The sequence below is a fragment of the Lepisosteus oculatus genome, chromosome 8, assembly GCF_040954835.1.
Source record: "Lepisosteus oculatus isolate fLepOcu1 chromosome 8, fLepOcu1.hap2, whole genome shotgun sequence".
NCBI lineage: Eukaryota > Metazoa > Chordata > Actinopteri > Semionotiformes > Lepisosteidae > Lepisosteus > Lepisosteus oculatus.
In genome coordinates this window covers 2,884,627-2,902,084 of record NC_090703.1, presented here as the reverse complement: position 1 = coordinate 2,902,084, position 17,458 = coordinate 2,884,627, and the positions used below count along the sequence as shown (strand labels likewise).

Sequence of the window (17,458 nt, the reverse complement as noted above, 5' to 3'; positions counted from 1 at the left end):
CTGTGGAAAAGACGCTGTCCATTTAGTTTTTGCCAGAAAGGAATGTCTTTGTGCTCTCGCATTCTTTTATTTGTTTAACGTTTTTGGGGGTTTTGAAAAATAAACAAGCAACAAAGTACAGCAAATGAAAATGGCAGCGGGCACAACAGAGACAGAAGCAGTGCAGTCTGCCTCAGCGCCTTTCTGCCGAGGCTTTGTCAGGGTCCAGACATTTTTAGCGAACTGTTGGCGGGGTCGTTAAAAGACAGGAGCTGGGAGTAAGGTAGTTTGTGCACCGCTGTGAATTGTGACAGTATTTTAGAACCAACTGCTGCACTGCCACCATTAAATCTCAAACGACGCCCTGTTTTGCTGCCTCATTGTCCTCGCTGCTTTCTTGACAATTCCGGTTGGTGGAGTGAATCCTTTTTTTTGTGAAAAGAGAGGGATTTATCCGCTGTCCCATTGAAATGGGGAGCACGCTCGTGTCTGTTGAATCAGTGCTCATCTCTGCACAAGTTCCCTTTGTGCTGCGCAGAGCCCTGCGAGTGCTCGTGACCTCCGGGTGGTGCTGTGCTGGTTCAACAGGGCGCAAATGGACAGGGCAGGCCTGCGATGGTGGAGGCTGGGCGCCTGGGGCACTGCGGCCCCCACTGGTACTCGTGCTGCTCTCAGAAACCCTGGTAATGGAATTGGGACTCCAGGGGCTGGAAAGTGCAGCCTTGATCGTTAGCTCCTAAGTGCATTAGAGAGTCCTGCTCTTCCCCGACGCTGCCTGCGAGAGAGGCAGAGTCATTCCCAGACATTTTGTATGTCGGAACATTTTAAATCAGATGTGTTTGGCAAGAGTTCCGGCTCTTGTAAATCTTACAGAGGGAAGACCTGCTGAGGTGTTGCTTTCCTGCTGCCCAAGTCGCACAGACTTTGCTGACTGTCCTGCGCGGGCAGACAGTCCCGACTTTCAGATGAGTTCATTTTTGTTCAGTAGCAGTATAAGAAATGGGATACAGTGCACTTGAATCCTGTTGTATTCTTGCAGGTTAAGTCTCATTTCTTTTCAGCTAAATTTTAAGTTGTGATGTTGGGTTACTATCCATCGTTAGTCATTTTAGCATTTTAGCATACTGTGATAGCATAATGGTGTTATTACTGAATGTGCCCAGATTGCTGCAAAACTTAAGAAATGTCATTAAGAAATTCAGATATAGGTATTCAGTTCCTTTCAGCAGACATCCTATGAACAGTTTTAGGTTTAATGTTCTATGACAATTCCATATTTCACAGTTTTTGAGGAGGATCTGGTGGGAGGGAGAGGTTTTTAAAAGCAAGGCTTTTATTTTGCATAGAAGTTGATGGGATTAACTGTATTGGTTGTGATGGAGCATTGCGTCTTCGGAGCCCGTGGCTCTCTGTGAGTATGAAAGATCCTACTGCCGAGACTATCAAACAGCCTTTACGCACTCCACTGCTGCTGGTTGCCTAGGAGACCAGTGTAATCCAAGTTTTTTTTCTTTTGATTGGAGACTCTATTGACTCCTGCCATTGAGCCAGCTTCTGGAGCAGCACGCCAGCTGTCAGGAGATGGAAATAAATCACTAAGAAAGTGGCCTAAACTCTATTGATTTTTCCTGATTACAGTACATTTGGAAATTCAGACCAGCAGGGTCACTTGTCTGGGGGGGGCAAATATGAATAATATGATACCATAGCCGTTAGTAATATTATACACGCAGGGGAGTTTTGAATGCCCTCTATAGTTCATCAGTTTGCCCTGAAGTGCATCATCACAAAAAGAGGCTTCCATCTGTTTTTCTTTCCTGCGAGACGCATGCTTTTTCCCCCCTTTAAGAAAAAGGATGAGCATGTTTTCATGAATTAATTGGTTATATTATCAGCTAATACCTGTTATGGTGACCTCGGATGTTTTAACCAATTTTCTAGTGAGGAATACTAACTCATTTTCTTAATTGACAGTTGAAAATAAAAGTTGCAGTCAGATAGAATATTGTTAAAGCGTTTATTGGGCTGTTTTTGAAATAAAACCAAAGTGTTTCTTCGTATAGACTTCTCCAGGTTCAACTGGCGTTTCTTTTTAGCCGATAATGTGTCTTTCCTTTTTCTCAAAAACACTGTATATTTCTTTGCTGTGTAAAATTTTGCTGCCTGTACTGAGTCAAAGTTTGATGCCTGTTTTTTATATCCTAATGAATGCATAGTTTTCCATCGGCTTAGATAAAGCACAAAGCAGAGCTGTCATGATGTACTTTATTTTCAGATAAACTTGACAATCTAAATTATGGCATGTAAGTTTTGAATTTTATGACATGTATTAATTTTTTCCTTCAATAATCTCTGTTTTGGTTTTAACATACTCTGATGGAAACTTGACAGTTTAATTACTGCAGATAGGGAACTCATTTGATCTAAATATAAATTCAGATTTGTTTGTAAAGAAGGGATGGGAAAAACTGTTTTTCCAAAATTCAAGTAAATTAAACTTATTTCAAACTGAATTTGTTTTTGGTGAAATGTTATACATTAGATTTAGATTTAAATTGAAATCCTGTTACTTTCATAACTTGTGTTTTGGTAAACAATTTTTACTGCACTTTGCTGTGTTTTCTAAAATAATAAACAAGCAAAATGAAATGTTCCACCACATTAGAAAATATCACAAATTTGTGGATAACTCAAACAACAAAAGTGTATAATTAATGTGCACACTTGTCAAGTGAGTCTTGTGAATTAGTGTGGGTTTTTTCTCTGTAAGCTGAAACAATGTCTTCAGCAAAATGAGGAAGTGGGGTTTTATAAACACGAGAAAGAGGAACAATTCCAGCAGTCTTTTCCCAAATCTGTTTTAAGAGTACGGAAATTCAGTCCTCCTGTTTGCTTTCTGATGATAGAAATCAAAATGCTTTAATGTAAGGGCCTGTACAGGAAAGTCAATATTGAATGTTGGCGTAGGTGCCTTTTTACAGACTAACAATGTAGATTTCATTGTTTATCTGCAGAGACTGATTATAAGGAATATTGATGTGGACAGTCAGCATTCCTATACCCATGTTAGCTTGCAGCGTGTTAATACATGCAGAGCACTGCAATAGTGCAAAATACATTTCAGAACAAAATGTTTCACTGAAGACAACCCACAAATGCTAAGGCAGGTGAAGATTTTTAACCCACTGTTACTTTACTTGGCCTGCTGAGCGACAGGGAGCCAAGCCTCAAGAGGTGATGTGAAAGTAATTTTTATTAACTTGTTGGGAACATTGTTTATGCTGAACAAAACCGTTCTTTATTTTCCTCTAAAAGATCAACCTTTTTAATAATGGAAACAGTAGTACACAACGGTTCACTAAACCATGATGGCATTGCGCATACAGTAGCTCTTTCACTCACATGTCGCTGTACTGTGAAGCACGTCAAGCAATATATACAGCCCACCCCTGACTAGTCTTAATTGGGGTAAATATTGCATGGGAGTGAGGCCAACGACTTTTGATCCAGCACAATATCACGTTACGATGGTAAAAGTATTTGAAAGCTTCTGTAGTGGAAGACTTTATTTCTGAAAATATTTGAGTTAGAATGGCTTCTTGTTTTGTTCACTTTCTTCACTCTGTTCACCGGAAAAACAAAACACAGTGTTGATTTTCTTTTGGAAGAGATTTGTAGCTCTTCAAAAGTGTTGCTTTTAACAAGTTACCCTTTTGTCTTAAGTTTCATCACACGTGGTTAATTAATTTTATCAGCTGTCTTATGCATTTCTGTGTGTGTAAATTAAAAATGAAGAGGTAATAAAGTGCTCTCACCATGTTGTGCTCAGTCTTTCAGCCAGTAAGATTAAAAGGATTTATGTATTCGTTCGTCAGGATGCCTGCTCATTTTGGAGGGTTAAAGTTCTACTACTGTAAGAAAACACGGAGAGCAAAACGTGCAACAATTAACATTTTGTCGTTTCTGTGATCAGCACCTGAGCAGTTTAAATGCTGTAGAATGTGCCTTATCTCACAGGCAGATCACCATGCAAATTATCAATGTGGCTTTGAGCTTAGCTCCTAGACCTTGTTTGGCAATTTTTGGGGGTTGTTTAACAACTTTTTTTAAGTGTACTGTGTGTGAAATCCAGCAAAAGAGCACTCGGAAGACTTCAACTACGAAACATTAAACGGGAAAAGACTGAGGAGTTACCTAGCAACACTTTGCCACTGTGGACAACTGGCAAATCTGTGATTAATTTAATTTGCACAGTTAGCTCTCTTGGGCACTACATATAAATAGTCTTTAGAGATCTGATGAAAGATTGAAAAAATAATAAAAAATAATAATTACACAAACATGTTGGAAGAAATCCTCCTTTTGAATCTAACAGAGGCTGAAGTTAATTGTAATGAATGTTCAGCATTGTGTCCAAGGTGCTCTGCTTTGCTGATATCCTGACTTATCCTCTGATGTCTTACATAATCATTCTGCACCTGAGACTGTGCTCTGCTCACTGTGATAGGTAGGAGACTCAGTACAACGCAGTTGGATTAGGTATGATAGAATTAATAGATTCTGCAGATACAGTATAACATAAAGTCTCTGGTTTGTGCCCACATACAGCTAAATTCAACATCAGTGCAGAGCTGCATTTTTGCTCTAAGGAAGTGAATGGTCATTATGGGCAGTTTATTGAAAAAGCTTTGTCAGTTGTGCTTCATTTATTATTTTTTATTCTTTACAACTGGAAAAAAAACAAGTTGTGATTTATGGGGACAGTTGACTGTTTTGTAAGCATGGTCTTAAGCAGTTCCCTGCAGGTGAGAGGATGTGCACCTATCCAGGAGGCACACATTTCACCATTAACATACAGAGTAGTCTATAAGGCCCCATCCAAGAAAATGATTTGAGCTTTCCCTGTCTGGCCTTAGAAGTTGCCTTTATTTCACCCAATCTTTCTCTTCCTCCAACAAGGGTTTATTCTAGTTGTGTGCTTTTGAGCTGATCAACTGGAAAAGGCTAGCCTTGTAGCTTCATCAGCCCATGGGATTGCAGAAGATCTGAGTTTGATGAATAGAAACCTGAAAGCAGTTCTGGACAAAGCTAGTTACGAATACAGGCACAGGGGGAACCAATAATCAGGGCATATTTGTTAATCACTGTTTCCAGTCGGCACATTTTGAAGGTGAGCAATTTTGTAAAATTAATATTTCTCACCTGCTTTGAGCACAAATTATCCCTCCTTTGGGATCACACGCGATACATAGATTTTTCTTTAGACCAAAGAAAGAGCCCTTAATGTAGAATTTAGTGTTCATAAATTCTTTAACATTCTACACATTTGTGTATTTCATTAACAAATCTTTTTTGAGCAGTTGTCAAATGTTCATTAGCAAGGAAGCTAATAGATGTGCTTAAAGATGCAGGAAATCTGACAGGTCTATCACCCTGTATTTTGACAGGTAGATATTTCTATCTGGAGTTGCAGAATTTCTGTAGGACGATAGGAGGTAAGTTTAAAATGGCTTCATATGAGACATTACTTCATCTTATGTGGCAAGGAGCCAAGAAAGGAATTGTTTTAAGCTTGACAGTTCAATTTTTTTATTTAAAAGTACAATGAAGTTTTCAGACTATCACACGCCTGTTTTAAAAGTCTTTTTTGTCTTCTTTCTCTGCAGAGCATTGGGAAAGGGTCCTTGTGGTGCATAGATCCAGAATACAGACAGAATCTAATTCAAGCATTGAAAAAGACACCTTATCATCCATACTCCCAGGTGTTCAACACCCCACCTACATCTCCTCAGGCATATCCAAGGTAAGAAAGAGATGTGGGACAGATATTGATTCCCGACGTCCTTCTTCTTGTCGATTTTCAAACGTTTGTGATGACTGTGAGCACCGACGGGTGCCAGCTCTGCCTGTGGGAGCGAAGTGTGGATCAGGGCTTTGAGAAGGCACTCAGGCTCACTTCATCCAGATCCGGCTAACAGCTCCATGTGCAGAGCCATTGAACTGTGGAAGAGAATAATTGCTTTACTGTAAAGCCCAAAACGGCATATCATTTCAACCAAAGGGTATATAGCAAACGGGAGGCTAGTTTTTAGTAAAGCAAACTTCTGAAGGTTAGTGAAAATAAATTTAACAGTAAGTTGTGGCTACAGTATCACCTGAAGTGATCTTCAAATTTTGCTTCTCTCGCAGTTTCACAATTTCATTTTTTTCAGTTTTGTTTTGGTCTAGAGCTATGCGGTATGGTAAGCAAATTGCTGTCTCTTGAGACATTTGCAAAATCTAAAACTCAGTGTAAAACAGTAATGTCATTGGTCCCAGGTCACTGCACACAGCAGTTAGAATTAATGTGCAAAGGAAATCACAGGAGGTTTATTTTAAGAAAGTTATGTGTGGGTTACTTGCGCCTATAATTGTTATTTTTCTCACAAAAAGGTTCTAAATGGTTTCCTACCCCATGTAGGAGTATGTAGGAGTATTAATTGGAAATAGATGAATAGAAATACAAACATACTACACCAAAAAGGCAGAGCCTGGCTGTAACATGTCTGTATCATTCTTTATAAACAAGGTTTCTACAGAAGGATATGTGTTTATTACTGCAGACTTGTATTTCTATATTTTAAGAATTTAAGGTGTTCTGAACAACCAGAATAAAAGATTTCAATGCATTCAGACACTTGCTCCCCACAGAAATCATTTAATGAAACTTTAGCTTCAGCAATACGAACATAACATTCAAGCAATTCTAAATGCAGGATTTATTTATAATGGGATTAAGCGTGATCTGGTTTCCTGGTTCGACAGACCCTTGACTGAGTCTTCGGCTGCCTTTAAACCACCAGTTGGTGGTAAATAAGAGGTGTTCTGTACGCACGGTGCTCTGCGAGCAGGGAAGAAGGGCTCGCGTGGGCTGGTGTCCCGTTCTGTCCATGAAGCGGACAGTCGGCCTTTTCCAAGAGGGAACAAAACAAAGCCATGCCTCACGGCCCGAGAGACTACGTTGGCTCACCAAATGTGAATAATTAACAAGAAGAAGAAGAATGTGTAAATAACCGTTTTTGACAAAATTCATTCTCATTAATTACTGCGAATACGCAGTACATAAGGACACGTCTTGCATACACATAGAAATCATTAAAGGAATTTAACAGTGTGATAGCAGGGGGAGTCTTAACTGTCGCCTCTTTAAAGGTTAGATATTAAAAACATCGCTGTCGTCACATCAACTCTTATTATATTACCCTTCTCCACTCACAAACAGGCCAGATGGTACTGCACTGCATGTCAGCAGATAATAGCGTTCATCTGGCTACTGTGGATTTGGGGAAGGATACCTGTTTTAGTGCTGTCAGGGTTTATAAATGGACCTGCACCACATTGCTTCATCCTTCCTTGTTGGCTGCTTGTTTGCTAGACTGTCATGGTTAAGGCTTACTGACTGGATCTTGACTAAACCACAGCCCTTCTGGGAAAGCTGCCGAAGCCAAACGCATTCCTGAGTCATGAAGATAATTGCTGCACTTACAATATTTTCGTCCTGATGCGAGCAAGTGATCCTGATGCTAGAGGCTCCGCTGAAGAAAAGGTTTTGGGATCGTTAGGAAAGCCGTTGTGTAACTGGCAGGTTTAGGCACATTCCTTTACATGCCGATAGTGTATCTTCTGTGGGAGATCAGGAAGAACAGCTGGGCTTTGGAGTCGACTGCTGCATGTCTGCCCTTGCTCGGCGATTAGCGTGATGGTCACCATAGCAACAGGAACGCCTCCATGGTAACACATAGCTGAGACAGGTGCAGTTGCATCACAAGGCTATTTGTTGCCTGGCAAAAGGACAGGCCATTAGCGCAGAGAAATACGCTATTGCCCTGGCAACACATAACTCTCCATGGCAACAGCAGATGGCTTGGAGCCTATTTTAGGGTTTTTGTACCTGCTTTTGTCCATCTTCATAAAAATCCATGGATGCGTGAATTATCTGAGATGACAAGTTGAGGTCCGGTAGCTTTAGGAGATTAATTTTAAATGGAACTCCTTCAACTGAAAGAACAAAAAAATTGTTTAGAATGCACTCATAGACCTCTCCTCCTCTTACGTGTGCCTTTTCATACTTATAAAAACCATAAATGGAGAAATGAATCCATGCGCGTGGAGAGAAAAGTGCTGCGGACTGTTTTTCCGGGGAGGGTGAATTTGCTGTCTCCTCCTGTCTTCCTTGTTTGGCTGCCCTGTACTCCCTACTCACTTCATTTTCTGCAGAACAATTACTGAGCCGTTCAGAAGGCTGGACAGCAATTGTAATGGAAATGGGAATTTCAACTTAGGATGTTTCCATATCTAACACCCTTAATGGGATTGTTTTATACAGCCAGTGTGCAGTTCAACCACAGTCACGTACTTTGTGTGCTTTGGCGGATTCTTAAATTCGGCCTTTTTGTAGCAGGTTGGGAGGAATCTTGCTACCATGTCAGAATTATTTTGGAAAAAGAGGTCGATTAAAATACAAAAATAAAACAACGTGACCTTTCATACTTGTGCTCGTGTGCCATGATTGTTTTCTTCTCTTCTTTGAAGAGATTTTGCTATTGAGCTGCATCCAGAACTGGAATATAGAAACTGATGAGGGAAAATACTTGAGCATTGTAGGAGAGGGTGTCGATATTCTGGTTTGACACCATGTTTTGGTGTTCTGAAGGTAACAGTACTAAAACTGTATTTTGGCCTGTTTTCCTAGGGTTTTGTTTTTGCTTATGTCCCCAGTAATTATTTTCAAGCATTTTTAAATTCTCTTGGCTCCGGCAGCACAGCCAAAGCATGTACCTCACACTAATGAAGACAGCCATGGAAAATATTACCCAGTGGTAATATTTTCAGAACCTCGATTTTTCCCAGCTCTGCGTGGTAAATAACCTGTCTGTAGTAATCACAGGCTACAACACGCACGCTTTGAAACGGGGAGTCTTGATTTTCGTCTTTCTTCAACCTTTGGTGTAATTAGAACATGATCTTTATGTAGAAAGACAACCTCCAGTCTTCACTCCTGTCACTTTATATCAGCCTGATTTGAACACGTCTGTTTTTTAAATCGCTGCTTTTTTATTCTTCCTTAGTAGTGTGTGGGGGGTAAGGAGGGGCACTTCGCCAGGACCTTTCAGAACTTTTCCCAATGTTGCAGATGTGGGAAAGCTGGAGGTGTAGTGACCTCCAGGTTATACTTGGCCCATTCATTTTTGTTGTGTAGTGTGCAGTTTTGTAAAGAGCACCATCTCCAAGTGTTTTGCATAGCTATGTTTGCTTAACAGCACATAGTAAATGTGCAACCGAATAGCAACCAGCTAAATCCAGTCCAGTTTCGAAGAAGGCATTCTTTATTTTTTGGTGATCAAACTGGAAATAGTGCTCTCATTTCAAAGAACTTAAGAATTTCCTAGTAAGTAAGAAATTAAAGAATGATGCAGGGCAGAATCAGAAAGCATGACTACTTAATTCAGTGAACTATAAATGTGTTCTTCACCTCATCTGAGAAAGTGCAGTATTTGAAAGCAGTTCAGAGTAGCTCATGGTGTGGACAAGAACGCCTATTGAACTGCAGCCATGTTCCAGGAAGTCGTGCCATGTTGGTGTATCAACAGCAGAGCTGGATGTCACATGCTCAGCGTGTTGATTGGCTGGGCTGCCGAAGTCTTGTGGCTGATTTTCCCTCATGTTAGAAACCGTTTGGGCAAACGGTTCTCAGCAGCAGATGGCTCTGTGGAGTGTGCTGGTGCTTTGTGTCCTGAGCGTGGCAGAGGGCTCCTCAGACAGGGGACAGCTCTTCCATGCTCTGGCCTTGAACCACAGGGGAGCTGGGTTGAACCTTTCATTCAGAATCTGAAAAGCACAGAAACCTCTTGGATAAACTTTGCACACATGATGCACACATGAAGCACAGACACGCGGCACCAACAGATTGCTGCAGTGCAGAGTATGTGTGTTACCCGTTATTGACTGATTACCAGGCATCATTAGTGAATCCTAAAGTGCTAATGTTAGCCAGGCAAAATTATTGATTTTTTGCATATTTGGCCAAATGTTATGCTATTTGTAGTTTGCAGTGCTCGTTTATTTACTAAAAACATGTTTGCCTCTACCATATTCGTCAGCATTAATAGGTCAGCGTTTATAGCATGGTCTGAGATCAGCGTTAAGTAGGTAAGCTTTATATTTATGAAATTTCCCTCTCCAGCTGTGAGATTTAGAACTTAAATTCTTTCCACTAATTGTTAGCAGTGTCTGCAGCACTTTTGCCTTAAGAATAGGTTCATTGTGAGCAGTCTGGTTCACTGGAAGGCAGCCCTGTACTTTACCAGAACAAAGTAAGTGTGAAAAAATGGCACTAGAGATTCAGTGCTGGCACCAATTAGTCTTCAGATTACTGAAAGAGGATTGTAATTTCAAGGGTAAAAAGAGAAGGGAGTGGGCAAGAGGATTTGAAATGAGATTATAGAATCAAAAAAGAGCCTAGCTTTTGTTGGAAAATTAATTCAACAGTTACACTCAAGTTGGTGAGACAATCCGTTTTCAGAAGTAGAGTGTTAGCATTACAAAACCCACAGGACATTGAGCTAAGTATAAAATTGCCAGCACGGATGGAGACAGGTTCTGCCAGTGGCACATGTTTCAATTGAAAAGCACACAGGAATGCCTTTAGTTATAGTGTCCCTGTGGTTTACACAAATGTTAACATTTTCTGAAGTAGCCTGTCGCTCTGCGTTTCATGAGCAGGCAATGGTGGTCTGCGGACTAAAGGAGGCGATCAGTTGCTTTTATGCACCATATATGTTTGATAATCACAGTTCTGCAGATTTGTTTTCTGCAAGATTTCTGGTTTTCTGCATTCTGAAACATTTCAGCTGCTTCAGTCTTTAAAAAAGGCAGTTGCAGTATTTTCTGCAGATAATTGGCTGGCTTTGTAAGAAACATTAATTGGCTTTTGGCTGCTGTCCCATTGATTACAGTAAATATTCATCCATTTCTTTAACTGGCACCTATTGCTTCTGCTTCACTTGTCAGACTGCTAAAATTTTAGCTGATCCAATAACAATTGAATTGCAGAGCAACAGTGGTCTAAAATTAATTACATTACAGTTAACAAAGCTTTGAGTGATTTAATCATTTAGAAATGTCCTGATGTCAACATATACATATCAGGAAATTCCTAAATGATCAATTATGCAAGTTTACAGAGGTTTTACAGACCTGCAACTACAGGGATCTGTCGGTTTCTTTCTCTTATTTTGATATACTGTCGTTTTAAGTGGCGTAGTAGTGGTGGGGTGGAGTGATATTCTATTTGTTTTTCTATTCTTACAGTCAGTTAAAAAAAGGAGTTGGGTATTCTGTCACAAGCATGCGGTACCCATAGCAACGCATACCGTTGCTGTAACCTGATGCGAAACATATGTGCGCCTCTAATATAAACAGACGAGTTTTCCTCCAATCGGCTGCTGAGAAGGCCTGTGGTGCAGTGATCAAATCAACACCTCCGGGAACAGAGAGCAGGCCAGAGGACTGCTGTGACATACCTCTGGCAACAGCACACTATTTCAATTTTAAAACGCTGCTTCCCTGTACATTTACATCCAGCATTATCCTATACATAGTTCAAGCAGGGAGCTGCAAAGGAGCAAGTAAAGGTTTATTCCCTGCTGAAAAGAGAAGAAAGGAAACACAGTGTTTCGGCTGTGGAGCCTTCCGAAACGTTGTGTTTCCTTTCTTCTCTTTTGCACTGCACCACAGGCCTTCTCAGCAGCCGATTGGAGGAAGAATGAATAGTATTGGGTCAGTGGTTCTCAAGCCTTTTGCTTCTAAGTCCTCCCTAGCTGTTGTAAAAATTCCCCAGCATTTCCCAATTAAGTTTTTTTCTGTAAATTGACAGAACACTTGGTTGGATTTAGAAATACTGTCATTGTGCTTATTCAGTGTGGAGCACGTTGCTGGTGGTCTTGAAGTACATGCACGATATCGTCAGTGTTCCTCCTGCCTTGGTTCCCTATCAGCACTGATGTTATCTCAGAAAATCCAGATCCGTGTAAATGGGTTGTACTGAGTGAGACCATACCTTCCAGCGCTGCAGATGAGCTGGTGATGTACTGATCTGAACATGGATCCCAAATTGTTTCCAGGGACAGGTCATTGAACTGAAGTCATTTGTCACATGTCATGTCAGTCAGCTCTTTCATTAACTTTGATGGGACAGAGCGAAAGCTGGGATTCAGTATACTCATGGAAGCGACTGATATCCCAACAGGTGCATCGGCTCGTCCCGTTGTGAGTTCCGGAAAGCAGGAGCTCAGTGTTTTGACTAGACCTAAAGATGTGCTGAAATCTGTGATTTGGATGAATCCTTGTCAGTGTTTTGATTCTTTGTGGGGGGAAAAAAAGGACATTACATACATGTGCATTTTGTGTGCAGATGCCAGCTTTTCAAATTGACACTTTTCCTTTAAGTACACCAATTTGTGTATTTCAAGGAAAAATGAGCTCTCCTACCTTGCATTGTTTTATTCAGCGTATTCATTCCACTGAATGTACAGTAGGAGCTATAGAGGCCAGTTTCATCAGCCACATGTCGTCTTTCTGCAACACTGCAAGCTCAGGTTTCTTCTTAGCTAAAAATCCCCGTAGGTCTTCCTTGAGATTAAAGGTGCAGGTGAGTATCCTGTCCCAGTGGCACCCATGTCCTCGCAGAGTGCACCACACGGCTGCGGATCGCTGGTCTGGATTTCAGGAAGACGGTAATGAAACTCTGACCACTGCTCCACTTCCTCAACCTTTTGAGCAAAAACTCAGAAATTCCATGTCTCATCATTTGGAGGGTTTAAAAGATTCATTTGCCAGTATCTGCGCACAAATTGCATATTTCGGTTGATAATTTCTCTCCACTTCCAGGACAAATAAACCTGTAATTCAAGCAGTTGTGCTGGTATTTCCTTCACTGAGGTCCTGGCGGCCTTGTTTTTTTACTCACACTTTCATCACCTCTGTCTTCTTCAGTCTGCGAGGGGCAGCTTTGTGAAGAGAGTTCTGTGTCATTGAATTGAATCCAGTTTTGAAACTGGTGTTCAAACTCAAATATTATCCATTGGATTTAGTGTGCACACTCACAGCAGAATCCAGTCTTCTTATCTCAATCACTGTATCATCGTGATGTTGCTGCTCATAGTGCAGTAAAGCAGCGTCCGAGGGTTGCGTGAGGGACCCAGTGCAGGGCCGAGCTGGCACAGCAGGCAAACGGCCCAGACTTGTAGACTTGGGCAGAAGCAAGGGTTGAAGTCAGGAAACTTGGAGGCACAGCACAAAAGGGAAATGGACAAACGAGGTCAAGGCAAGCAAGCAAAGCTTGCAGCTGGGAAGCCGAGTCTCGGAGCAGAGCTCTGCAACAAAGCCCAAGGCACCAACAAGGCTGTTTCTCAGGAGGCGTGGCTTGTGAGGCGTGGTTGTAAATTGACCACAGGTGAAATAGACTTCCCACCTGAGCTCGTAGTCACGGCAACCAGCTGACTGACAAGTGCGTAGAGGCTTTGCTGGTTGCTGTGGTGATGCTCGCTTGCTCCAGGGCCCAGTGGCAGGTGCGAGCATGACTTACAGTAAGTAAACTACAAACATACTACATAACATCCTGTTCCTTTATGCACATTCTGTATTTAATAGAGCTTGTAGCTGTAACAGGGTTCAGTGGTAATGGGTCTGCTGCAGAAAGTGATTTCACCCCTTTGCACCCCAGACACTATGAAGTTCCCCTCTGGCTGGGGAGTGAGACTCTGTGGCCCAGAGCCTATGAGAGACTGTGACTAATTCCAGAAGGCCTGAGCAGAGCTGCACCCATCTCACAAGCAGTATTTCATAACTGCCTTTCTTTCCTTTTAATGGTTATTTTTCATTGATTGTTACTTAAACATTATCTGATCAGATTTAGTGGTACCTCACCTAAAATACTATCATCTTCAGGGCTGGAGACCTCTCTTAGGTCTTTTATGTGTTCCCATGCTCTGCAAGTAAGTGTGGGTCTGGGCCCATTAAGTAAACGACTCAATGTTTGCTCTAATGACCCGAGATCCATTCTTCAGTTATTTTATGTGGTTTCTTCACTTGAATAGATTTCAACCCTGGGTAGAGCTGAAATAAAATTGAAACAAGACCCAAAACCATTTGAGTGAAAAAGAATTTAATGTGTTTTTTTAGAATGGGCGGTGTTTTAATTAACTGCTAATGTCCGCCACAGCCCTAGAAAAAGTGAGCCGTGCAGTTCTGCTTGTCTGGAGCGGGTCATACTGGGTCTGGACCCCCTGGCTGCAGTACTCGAGATGCGTGTTGAGCTGTAAATGGGTTAATCTCTGTAACTTAAATGTAAGTTAATTTCTTTAGCTTCTCCGTAAAAGCCATTTGGGCAGGTTTTGTGGGTGTGGACCTCTGTCGATTTTACTTTACGAGCTGCGGGAAATTATACAGTGCGTCGTAAACTTTGTCAAAACTGCATATAATAGGAAGCTCTTAGATTAATAATCTTGATGCCCTGAATATCTTTTTGACAACAAACTCCCGAAAGCCGCAGCGCGAAGATGGGGTTGCTAGGTAACACATATGCTAATAGAGATGTTACCCTCCTCTGTTGCTACTGGCAAGATTCACTAATCACTCACTGTAAATAAGGGGATGAAATACAGAAGGAATGCTATAAAGTATTGAAAAACAATATGGCTTTTTACCATACTTAAATAATTCCCCTACAATTGTTGGGTCAGCATCTGTTCTTTGTCAGATTTGTTCTGACTGCACATTCTGAGTTGGCAATGCCTTTTGCTTTCAAGGCAAATGCTTTGTACAGCACAGAAGTACAGTTTTGTTTGCATTGTGTTTTATGCTCCTTCATAAAAATGTCTCTGAGGCAATTTATCAAATATATTCCAAAACTCATCACAGTTTTTAGGAGCTTCTGTTTGTTCATCCTCAAAGCCCTCTGCATTTCTGCAGTGTGTTCCGATTCTCAATTAGTTAATAGATGCCAAGAAGATCATGAGCAGAGCATCATAACAAATGTCTTGAAGTGTTATCTAATGGCAGTGTCTAGAGGAGAATTAAAGCTAGGAGCAGAAATGAAGAACACAGGCTATACTTGATTAAATTTGTAGACTTCTTTTGCCATTAAAGAGCTGAAAGTGCCTGGTCAAAAACACATTTGTCTGCTTTAATGAGACAGATGCTTTAATCAGAGCTCTTAGTTAAGTGGCTTGATATGGAAAACATGCAGCTTGAGCCCCAGTCTTCGGTCTGTATGATAAAGGCATTAACTGTCACGTTAACCCTTTTACTGCTTGTCTGAAGGCGATATCACAGATGGGGATCAGGGATTGTTATTTGTGTTTAATATCATTTCAGCTGTACCTTGATGTGCAGTTTCCAAAGAAAAGTTCCATTAACCACTTACATAAGCTCCAGAAAAGAAATTTAGCATTGAACCGAAGACAGCATATTAGAAATTATTTGTTGTACAGGTAGTTAGAAAGTAATCTTAGTAAACCATTCTACATAAAAAAGTACTGTTCAGGACCTTAAAAGTTTCGCTTTGAAGAACCACTTTGTGACTGTACATCTCATTGAAAACAACCAGTTTTAAACACTGAACAACTGGTGGGAAATATAATCATTTTGTAGATCATATCCTTATGCCTCCATCCAGACGCGTGATGTATATTTCTTGAAGATGAATCCCCAGACAGCTTGCTGATGGCTTTAACCACATGGGGAGTGTTTCCTTGCAGGTGATGCCGTGGCAGCTGTGCGCTCTCTTCCTGTTCCTGCGCGAGGCGGCTCCACTGACTAACCGTCTTGTGTTCTGTGTCCCTCCAGCATGCCAAGTGCTCCGCTCTGGCCAGGGAGTCCTTTCTTCAGAAAAAATGGGGGAGTCCTCTTGCAAGGTAGTGTGAACTGATGTCGCTGTGCTGTGCTTGTGGCGGGGACAGCCGACTGGACGTGCCCTGGTTTCTCTGCTTGTGGTTGGTCACTGAAACCTGTCTTATTGATTCACTTCAAAGCTGCTTAGAGAGGAGATCTGGTGTATTTAGGCTCCTTAATAAATATTTTTTTACAAAGCCATAATATTCACTAGCATTCATCATATCCTGGGTGTAATTAAAGATGTGCAGCAAATCGGAGGTCGCTCTCCAGTGCTTTGTTTCGGATTCTGGCAGCGTCTCCACCACTTTGTTTTCCTCTCGGCAGTCCAGCCGAATTTCTTTCCCTTCAGTGACTTCATACACATCAGCAGGCATTTAGATGGAGTCTGTATGTAAATCACCACTGGTGAGCCCTCTCCGGGCCAGCTCTTCGGAATGCAGCGCCCTTAACCAAGCAATAACTTTACTGCTTTTGTTTAAAAGCTTAAAAATAGGACAGCGGGCTTTTAAATGGTGAAACCAGAATCTTTGTGGGTAACACCTTTAGACCTTTTGTAACACAATTCGAACCTTTTGCTAATATGCATATGCTGATTTTATCCTCGATTCATTGTACAGGAGACCTAACAATAGAAGAACAAACCATACAACACAGTATGTATGAAAATGAACTGGACAGAAATTAACATTATTTTCTTCTGTACTGCATGTAGGGCAACATAAAGAGAGCTTTTATTAATTATTTATTTTTTTTATATTTGTATAAATTACAGTTTTTCACTCTTCAGTCTAGAAGATATAAAACATGGAGACATGATTAGCACTGTAGCACATTTCCCTTTTATGACATGAGGGGATACAAGGGACCATGAACCCCAGGTGTGCTCTCCCTGGGAAGAGACAGCAGTTGCAGAATTTATGAATTAAGAACTCATGAAAATGTTTTTGTTTTTAAATGTTTTAATGTATTTGTTTTGGAGAATAATTTAGTTTATTTAGTTGGTTTGGTGTCAGATACATCACACCAGTGCTGTACTGAGCGGTTATGTATTTCAAGTGCCAAACTAAACTGTGGAATGATGAGCCAGCTCTCAGACATCCCATAGCAGTTTGCTGTTACATCCTTTTGTTAATTTTTTAATTTGATTTTGTTCTTTGAGTCTATTTGCATCCTTTGAATAGCTTGCATTGAGCTGAGTTTCCAAGTCCCAGATGACCCTAGTCTCAGTTTCTGTCAGTGCTTTTCTGTAATGTTATTGAAAACTGAGTGTTCCACAGATATTTTATGGCTGAAAGTTTTTTTATTTGAGGTTGTGAAAACAAGTCTGTAGGAAATGTTTCCAGTGTTAGTCAATGCTAAAACAGACCAATGTTTTAAGTGCAGAAAATGAACACTGTGGAATGTGGAGTTTGCATTATTGGGAATCTGGAAGTTGCATATACAGTTAATAGGTTGATACCATTTATATGGTTCCAGACAACCCTGCAGTCAGTGAGCCCAAAGTAAGACAATAACTTGAATAATATACAGTTCTATTTCATTGATA

General features: G+C 40.9%; 1 protein-coding gene across 11 annotated transcripts in view; it reads left to right on the top strand.

Moving 5' to 3' along the window:
• foxn3 (forkhead box N3) overlaps window positions 1-17,458 on the top strand; it is an 88,383-nt gene that overhangs the window by 44,922 nt on the left and 26,003 nt on the right. For all 11 annotated transcript variants that reach the window (XM_069193013.1, XM_015350216.2, XM_015350214.2 and 8 more), the window contains 2 exons: window positions 5,646-5,782; window positions 15,865-15,932. In XM_069193013.1, the coding sequence (XP_069049114.1) occupies window positions 5,646-5,782; window positions 15,865-15,932 (205 nt within the window). The remainder of the gene's footprint in view (window positions 1-5,645; window positions 5,783-15,864; window positions 15,933-17,458) is intronic.